Source organism: Hypanus sabinus, unplaced genomic scaffold, assembly GCF_030144855.1.
Source record: "Hypanus sabinus isolate sHypSab1 unplaced genomic scaffold, sHypSab1.hap1 scaffold_1303, whole genome shotgun sequence".
NCBI lineage: Eukaryota > Metazoa > Chordata > Chondrichthyes > Myliobatiformes > Dasyatidae > Hypanus > Hypanus sabinus.
In genome coordinates, this window is record NW_026779371.1 from 34921 (window position 1) to 44616 (window position 9696).

At 47.0% G+C, this 9696-nt stretch overlaps 1 gene segment (V, D, J or C); it reads left to right on the plus strand.

Moving 5' to 3' along the window:
• Window positions 1-5334: 5334 nt before the first annotated feature.
• Window positions 5335-7514, plus strand: LOC132386773 (immunoglobulin lambda variable 1-47-like). The segment is given in 2 exon segments: window positions 5335-5359; window positions 7165-7514. Coding segments are annotated over 2 exon segments (375 nt in total).
• Window positions 7515-9696: the final 2182 nt, after the last annotated feature.

A 9696-nucleotide genomic window follows, 5' to 3' on the forward strand; every position in this document is an offset into this window, starting at 1 on the left:
CGTTTCAGCTCAGGGGGAAGTCTATCCGCGTTGCCTGAGAAAGCAATTCTCCCATTGGCCCCGTGGCAATGGTGTCACTTCTGCAAATATATTTGCCTCTTGGGTGCGGTTTACAGTGCTGACATTCTGTGATGAGACCCGAGTGCCACGCATGCGCTACAGGCAATTTGGATGATTCCAAGCTGAGAGGAAATAACAATAGACAATAGACAATAGGTGCAGAAGTAGACCATTCCGCCCTTCGAGCCTGCACTGCCATTCTGAGATAATGGCTGATCATCTACAATAAATACCCGGTTCCTGCTTTGTCCACATATCCCTCGATTCCCCTATCCATAAGATATCGATCTAGCTCCTTCTTGAAAGCATCCATAGAGTTGGCCGACACTGCATTCTGAGGCAGTGCATTCTACACCCCCACAACTCTCTGGGAGAAGACGTTTTTCCTTAACTCTGTCCTAAATGACCTACACCTAATTCTTAAACCATGCCCTCTGGTACTGGACTCTCCCAGCATCTGGAACATATTTCCTGCCTCTGTCTTGTCCAATCCATTAATAATCTTATAAGTTGCAATCAGATCCCCTCTCAATCTCCTTAATTTCAGCGTGTACAAGCCCAGACTCGATAACCTCTCTGCGTTAGACAGTCCAGACATCCCAGGAATAAGCATGGGAATTAGGTTCAAAATACTCCGTAAATGACCCCAAATAAATGCAATACCAGATTAGAGCTGCCAGTTACTTACTTACGATTCCGTGATCGGGGAATCAATTCTGTGCCAGAAAGTAATCGGCCTTCGTCAGAAACGCAGAGCGAGGCGGAGTGTAGTCGCCATCGCGTTTCCTTCAGTGTTGAGGTGAATGAAGTTATTCTCACTCGTTCCCGCTCTTGACTCAGTGTTGACAACTTCACGCAGCTCAGCATCTGACTGTTTGAAAACATAGCGAATCTCTTTAAATTTTTCACAGATCTCAATGATATTTATTACATTCATATTTAACGTTGATTGCTTATTGTGCCTATGCACAGTTTGCCTTCATTTAGAAATTGTTTGTCCATCTTTTTTCAATGGCTCCATTGCTATATTTTAACGCATCTGCTGTAAATGCCCGGAAATTAATCTTAGGGTAGCTTATGGTGCCACGAGTCTAGAGTTAAGCAGAGAAACCGGACCATACGGACCATAATTGGGTAGGTGGTGAAGTGGAGAGTCCACATTATTGCAGCCTCCTCTCGTACAAACGGCCTGTTGGAGAGTCGGAAGTCAAACGGGAGTGATTCTGCTCGAGTTGTGTCTGGGATCTTTCATTACGCTGGTTGTTTTAAGGAAGTGGATGGGCTCGGGCGGCAGAAAAAAGGGCCAGACAGGCAGTGGCCACTTTTCTGGTACAGGAGGCATCGGAAACAAAGTCCACCTTTTTGCCAAGTGGTCACAGTTTCGCTGTACGGAGGGATCGATCCAGGCTGGGCCGGTCGGTTCAGGAACCGGATGGTTGAAGGGAAGTCGCTGCCCCTGAACGATGTGGTGTAGGGACTTCAGCTTCTCTTCCTCCTGCCCGGTGGGAGGTGCGGGGAGAAGGCACAGACCGGATGGTGCTGGTGGGGGGGACGGACGGTTCTTTGATGGTGGTCGTTGCCTTCCTGTGTCAGCTCCCCTTGTGGTCATTCAAGTAACCACACATTTCAAGAGCAGAGGTCAGAAGATCTGCACGAATGTCGAAGCTTGAAGTAGAGGGGCGGCAGAAGGCCTCCATATTGCCCTTTTAAAACTTTTTTTTTAGTTTTCGGTACGGAAGTCTGCGGGACATTAATATTTCAGGAAAATCAGGTCCACCCCATGAGCGTGTAGCTCTTGACAGAGGAAAAGAAGGAGCAGGACGTGGTGAGGCCTGTGTCAGAGAGGCACCGGAGGTATCGGGGCCCGAGGGAGATGTGCACTCTAACAGTGACTGATCACCGCAATCGCTTTCTGGTGTCCTGTGGGACAATGTTAACGTGGAAGGCAGCAAAATTGGATTCTTTGATTTATCAGCAGACCGTAGGAGCGAACAGCGTGGAAGCCACGTGGCCTCGGTAGGACAATAGACTCGGCCTGAAGCCACGGTGACGCCCGTTGACTCCCGACCAGCAGAGGAGCGTCGGATTCCGTAAGCTCCACCGTAGTCAGTGTGGTGCGGCGTCCAGGTTGCAGTCGGTGCTGCCCCCCAGCGTCCACCCGGCGGACAAAACGTTGTATTGGGTCGGACGGCAGGTTCCTGCAACATCCATGAACACGTTACTGTTAGTATATATATTTCAGGTGACCGTATTTCACCTTGTATTTTGTGTGATTGATGGTACTGTGGCTGTCATCCTCGACCCGGAGATATACTGTCGCGTTTGGCTCTAATAATGGGTATCGATATAAGTTTTAATGACAATTCAAATTAAACACATCAAAATTCACCTTGAAATGCCTATGAAAGTAAAGTTAACGTCCACGGTCCATGTAACGGGGCAGCAGAGATGCGGCTTAATGTCCGATAAAAATACCACAGCACGCATAGACAACCTGTATGATGACAGAGAGAACTCCTATTACATACGCAACTCTGGGCATTTAGGGGCTATCGAGGTAATACAACGCCAGCTGGATAAACGAGACGGCGGCAACACAAGCCAGTTACAGCCTGTAATGAGCTCTCCGGGCCAGTGCGGGGAGCTCGAGAGCGTCGTGCTCCGAGGTATTAATCTGGACAAAAAGCACAGAATAGCTTCTTCCGACCAAACCGAGTTGAGACGCCCTGCAACCAGTCTATTTTAACACTTCCCTACACACAGGACAATTAAACTACTAACGGCTACTTTGATCTTTGAGTGGAAACCGGAACACCCGGAGGAAACCCACGTCCACAATTGAAGGACGTAGAAACTTTTCCATGCACGCGAACACTTAGTTCTTCTTTCTCCATTTTTTCAACAGCAAGCAGCATCAATCGTCATGGATTATGCCATCCACCCCAGGTTATGTTCGCTACAGTTGGGATGGAGATACGGGAAACTTCCATCCTGCACCAGCAGGTCCAGGAACGATCATTTCCTTTTCGCCATAGGACTCCCGTATCGGTGAGTTCACTGATCGCAACACTGAACCCGATCTCAGTATTATTTATTCATTTATCTAGAATGTATCTACCTATCGTTGTATCTGTCTGTCTATCTATCTATCTATCTATCTATCTATCTATCTATCCATCTATCTATCTATCTATTAGTATCTATTTATCTATCCATTTAGTTATTTGTTGTATTTACACAGTCCTTTCTTTTGGCCATTATCAGTTCCTTTTTTTCCTTTATTATATTGCACTTCACTATCACAGACATGGGAGGTGTGACTGAGCCAGAGACCAGGGGAAGGAGAGGGGTGCTGAATGTTGAATATCACGTTATTCTCATTGAAAAGGTAACCGTTATACGGTAAACTATGACGAAATGCCGACCTCGCATGAAGTCCTGAGAATGGAATCCACCAACCCGACGTTAAAAACTGATCCAGGACGCCAACTTAAGCGAGAGGCTTTCAAAACGCAGCTGCTGTTCCTACCGAGGATTCTGCATTCGCGGCTCAACAGCGCCCTCTGCAGCAATCTCGGTTCATCCTCAGGATCAGAAAGGAGATAAAGAAGGCCAACCCATGAGGTCAACCAGCAACCTGTATGTAATTGGGGGAGGGATTCAGAACAGCCCGTGAGAAAGCAACGGGGCTTGCGACCGTAAGTGTATCCGACTTATCTAAGAATACGGGACTAATCATTTCTCTCGGCATCTTGCTGCTTTCCGATTTCGCCGTACCGCTGTCTGAATTTCCCTTTCAGACTGTGAATTATTCGCTTTCAATGTGAATTAATGTCGTCGCCACCTGCCCTGTTGGGGTTTTTGCTCGAGGCCTCCGTCGTTGTCAGTCGCTGTGCAGACTGCGAGCGCAGAAATATGTGGCCATGTGGTTCAGCTGCAGGCGAGAGGCGCTCAGGGTGAAGGCGGCGTAACTCGGCTGGCTGGCGGTGAACCCCTCCACCTCACGCTTGGAGCAGCCATGGAGTAGAATAGGTTCTGCGGCTCACGCCCCGGGTTTAACCTGTAGCAGTATAGTTGATAAGTTCTGCCGTCCTCAATGATGCATTGGAGCGTCACCGCCTCGCCGAGAGGCTGAGAAACAACGGCGGGGGTCTGGCGGATAATCGCTGAAATCGCATCTGGTAATAGAAAGCGGGAAGAAGTTATTCAATAAAGAATATCTGACGCAGAGATGAGATTGAGTAAAAGGGAGACGGCATGACGGAAAGCGAGTTTGACAGAGAGGAGGGGGAGAGAGAGATAGAGAGAGGTGGAAAGAGACAGACAGACAGAGAGACAGAAATAGAAGGGAGGGAGGGAAGAGAAGGAGACAGATAGAAAGAGACAAAAAGAGAGAGAGGGAGAGAGATAGACCGAATGCGACAGCGGGGGAGAGCGAGAAGATTAAAAGACTTGGGAACCAAGGAGAAGGAAAGAAAAATAAACGAAACGTTGCTGTGAATATGCGAGAAAGACAAAAGGAGAGCAAGGGGGAAGATGAATCAATAAAAAAAGCTGTTAAGTTCTCTTACGATGGAAAAAGGCCGCCAGTGATAGTACCAGGAACATCATTCACTCGAGATGAAGAGACAACGAGTCAAACCTGTCTTGAAGGTAAATCGGGGAAAGACGGTTGCCAAAGGCTGAGGGTGAACTTCCAGCCCCCCCACCACATTGTCTGCGATTGGCTCACGGGCCCTCCCTCCGCTGAAAGGCGATGATCGGAAACAGGATACGGAACGATACTTCTCACAGCCCATGGAGAGATTGCGTATCGGGTGTAATCTTCCGTGTCGCCTTCATCGATCTATTAAAACTAGAGAGCTATTTATCTGTCGCTTAACCTTCTGTTGTCTGCCTGTAAAATCTACCTATTTTCTACCTTTATCCGTCTTTCTGTCCGTCTCTTTTGATGGCATCTTTCATATAATTGCAGACAACGGCACACCAGCCCCTCCACCATTGAAAGACGTTGCCTGGAAACATGGAAAAGCATTCCAAAGGACCCTATCATGATGGAGGTTTTATGCTTTGGACTTCACTTAAAACGGTGACGGATAAGCTCAAAGTTCTAGAGAGTTATTCATCTGTCTCTTACCTGCCTGTGGTTTGCGATCGATGTGCCTACCTGTATCCATCTTTCGATCGGTCTCCTGAGATGATGTCTTGAATATAATTGCACAGACTGCACCTGGACCTTTGATGTTTCTGCTTCATGTGATATATCAGGGCGAGATGGAGGCAAGTACAGTCAGCGCACGTGAGACATGAATTTGTTGGTTCAGGATACCCGGTCGTGTGTGATGCGGTGACTGGGTGGCTGAACGGCAGCTTCCCAACCAGAAGTCAATGCCGACGCTTTTTGTCGTAGAGCGCCCTCTGTTGGCTATTAGTTCTGGTACTACGGGGCCCTGTGTAATTTAATTCTATTTGCCTCCGTTTACTCAAAACATCCATGAAGCCTTACCACCTCTGTACCTGCCCGAATGTTGTAGGTGTCCCCTCCTCGACTGCTTTTACCAGCAACTCATTCCGTGTAGCTAACTTTATTTGAACATAAACAGATTACCCTCTGTATGTAATTATATAATTTGGGTTTAATCCCTGCTACCCATGGGAAATAATGATGATGCATCTTGTCTATGCTCCGGGAGGTTTTACAGGCCTCAATAAAGTCAAAGTCCCTGTCAAAATAAATTTATTAGCAAAGTACGTATCTGGCTCCAGAGACAACCTTGATAGTTACTTAACTGCAGGCATTCAGAGAAATAGGGTTGGGGTTACTAGTCGATTCTGTCGCAGCACCATCACATTCGGCCGAATAATCCCGTAGTAGTCGTGACTGCCTCCGTTCCACAAGTTGCTGTGTCAGGGTTATTCCTATTGAGGCCGCAGGGTGGCACTCTACACAAGACTTTGGTTTTGCCAAGTCCCAGCTGCGGGGTCGCAGAGTAAACAGCTTGCTTGCCCTGTTAATGACATTCTCGAAATCTGACTCGCAGACAAGTGGTTCGTTGCCACGTAACCACTTCTGCCGCGCTGAGATTGCTGCCTGCTGGAGAATCCCGTGCTATACGCTTTCAATGTCCACTGCAATCGTCATCCCTGCCGAATTGCTGGCATGATAACAGCTTGCATGACGGGAGTTATGAAGTTACTTATAGGAGGTTGCCAGTTGGACCGAAGCGTCTGTTTCTGTAATGCACCAGAATACGACGCTACCATCTACACCTCTCAAACAATAAACTTTTGGGCTGAGAGGTCAGCGTCTGTAATGCATATTCTGCAGCTCCGCTATTTGCAATTCATGAATAACACGGAAAAAGCACTCTGGACCATCATATACAAAATTAATCTGTCTTTCTGCTGAACATAATCCGTACCTCTCTGTTTATATTCCCCTCTGCGCCTCCCAAAACGGTACGATGACTGAATTTGTGACATTGAAGTTAGAAAGACGTATCCAGGACTGAAGGGACAGCTTGCGTTTTCCTGCTGAACTTGGAATGGGGCCCGCCCTCCCGATTGATCTCCGAAACTGTAAATGGCTTGATCCACACACCATTCAAACTCAAAGCTACCAGTGTCGCAACTCAGTGACGTATGGTTGAGGGGCGGATCTTCGTCCGTTCACTCTGACAAGGCATTCAAAAGGTTCTTCGTCCCGAACGCCCTTCCGCTTGGAGGAAACTGTCTAAGTTGAAAGATGTTCGTGTTATTCGAGCTGCTGATCTGGCTTCACGGTAAACGACAGCTTCAATTTGCGAGTAGTTCCGCACTACCCTTTCTGGGTTCCGTATATACTTGCACTTTATGCTTTACTAACACTCTCTGACGCTTCTTTCTCGCTTTTTCCATCATTCCGCCATTTTGCTATTCACCTCTGTCCATCCAATTATATTTTTTTATTCTATTCTCTCACTGTCTCTACACCTTCCCCATCTCGTTCTCTTTTCCCCTTACGCCTCTGCTTCCTGCACTTCTCCTTCACCCTCTTTGCTCCCTTTCTCCATGATCCGAGAGTACATCCCTACTGACGTCATACTCTGCTCCTCTCTTCTCCAGCCGCGAACTCGCAAACTATCCGGCAGTCTCCACCGGCTTTTTCCGGATCTCCAGGGAACCCGATGGTGCTGTCCTGCAACGTGGAGGGCAGCGGCGATTATTACGTGCACTGGTACCGCCAGTACCCGGGGCAGGGACCGCAGTTCATGATCTACAGCTACGGTGCTGACTTCAGAAATCCAGACGGGGAGGTCGATGGATTTACTCTGCAGGCGCTGAAAACGAACGAGAACGAACTGGTGACCAACAGCTTGCGGGTGAATCACTCGGCCGACTATTTCTGCGCCTGGAGTCTACACAGTGACGCGCCGAGAGGGAAGAGCTCGACAAAAACCCCAGACGGCCTGTAAAAGGCGTGACTGAGCAAACACACTTGGCCGTGTGGTGGCGTCTTGTCTATCTTTTGTTTTGACAGAGGAAACGCGGTGTAGACTGGAAGCTGAAGGGGATTTGTAACAACGGTGAGAGAGCAGATGGCCAATCTTCTGGCAAGATGCCAGCTCTTACGCCGGCATTGTGACGTCACGCACACCCAGCACTCTCCCACAAGCCCCGGACGGACAACGATTTACCTGAATATGAGGTGGAAAGGAATAGCGGACTTTCATTGCACAGACGCTCAGTTGCTTCTTCCCTGTGACCACGATTTCGTTACCGGCTTTTTTTTTTCAGAACGGATGTTCTTGCTTTTATAATGTCCTGTAATTATTGGAATTGTTATTGCTCACCGTTTTTTTCTTTTACTTTTGCTTGAGATCGCATTTATAATTAAAATTACCACTCTGGATTTCGCCGTCCATAGTTCCATGTTAAAATTATTTTATCCCACAAGAACAGTCCAATGCGTCTTGGTCAAACTTGTGAATTTGATTCAATCAGGTTTTCTTTGGTATCCATGTAGAGATACAGGAATGAATACACCCGTCCTGTCTCCCAAGTCGCGCCGACCAGAAACCAAACTGTTTTAATACGTCCCTAATCTCCGGACAATTTATAATGCCCAATTAACCTACTAACCGCTACTTTCGTCTCGGATGGGAAAGCGGAACACCCGGAAGAAACCCCAGGTGATCAGGTGAAGGATGCCTATACTTTTTCACGCGCACGCACACTTATTTGTTCTTTCTCCCCTTCCTCCTGTCGTCCTTTTTTTTTTGGTTAGCGCAAACGCTTTGTAGTGCAGGCGTCTCAGGTTAAATTCACGCCGCTGACTGTATGAGTTTCTATATTCTCCTCGTGACCGCGTGGGTTATCTCTCTTTGGACCGGAATACCCCACGGCTCCAGGTGGAGCTGGTCAGAAGGTGAAATGCTCACTGTAAATTGTTCTGTAACTAGGCTGGGATTAAATCGAGCCATTGCCGAGATCTGCGGCTCGAGGGCCTGAAGAATGAAAACAAATCCAGGGCAAGCGGCCTCCGTCCTCATGGACTTTGCCATCCATACCAGGTTATTTTCCCAACAAACGAGATGGAGGTCCGGGAAGCTGAGATCCTACACGAGCAAGTTCACTGATTCTCATTTCCTTTTTGCCTTCAGATTTGCGTATCAATGCTTAGTAAGTTCACCGATCGCCAGACGATCGATCGATATCTATCTATCTATCTATCTGTCTATCTATCCATCTATCTCTTTCTCTATTTATTTATCTATCTATCGATCGATTTATCTATCTATCTTTCTATCTATCTATCTTTCTTTCTATCAATCTATTTCACTGTCTATCCATCTATTTATTGCATTTGCACTGCCTTCCTTCGTTTGACTATTGATTATCAGCTAGAATCAGGAAATGCGGGAATGACAATAGAAGTCCATGGGAAAGATGAATTAATATAAAAGCTGGATTGGAGTGATGGTACTCCGGTTCCCGTGTACTCTAATTCTCTCTGCCTCCGTTTTCTCAGTACATCAATTAAGCTTGACAATCTATGTAGCCGCCGGAATGTTTTAAATTTACTCTGCTCTACTCCTCGTTTCAGAAACTCATTCCACGTGTCTAAGTTGATTTGAGCATAAAAACGTGTCCCTCAACTTGAACTTCTGTAATTTGGGGTTAATCTCTCCTACCCCCGGAAGATAACGATGATGCATCTTATCTCTGCTCCCGGACAGCTTACAAGCCCCGGTAAAGTCAAACTCCCAGCCAAAATAAATTTAGTATCAAAGTAATTATAGGGCACGATAGACAAACTTGAGATTCATTCACTTGCAGGCGTTTACAGGGAAAAATGTATACAGTCCTGAATAACCATTCAATACCTAAGAGTGACCAAATAACAAATATGCAGAAATAATTATTTTTAAAATCGAGCAAATAGATGAATTACACTAAGAAATTTCGTTGCACTGTCCCTGAAAGTGAGGCTGAAGTTTGCAGAATGTGTTCAGAGTTCAGGTGTGGGAAGTTGCACACGCTCCGATATGTCGGTGGAATCCCAGTAGTTCGCGGAACATGCCGACCCTCAGGTCCGGCCAGTCATCTTCCTGTGAGGCGCCAATTTCTCTGAACTATATTCATTTATTCCGGTAT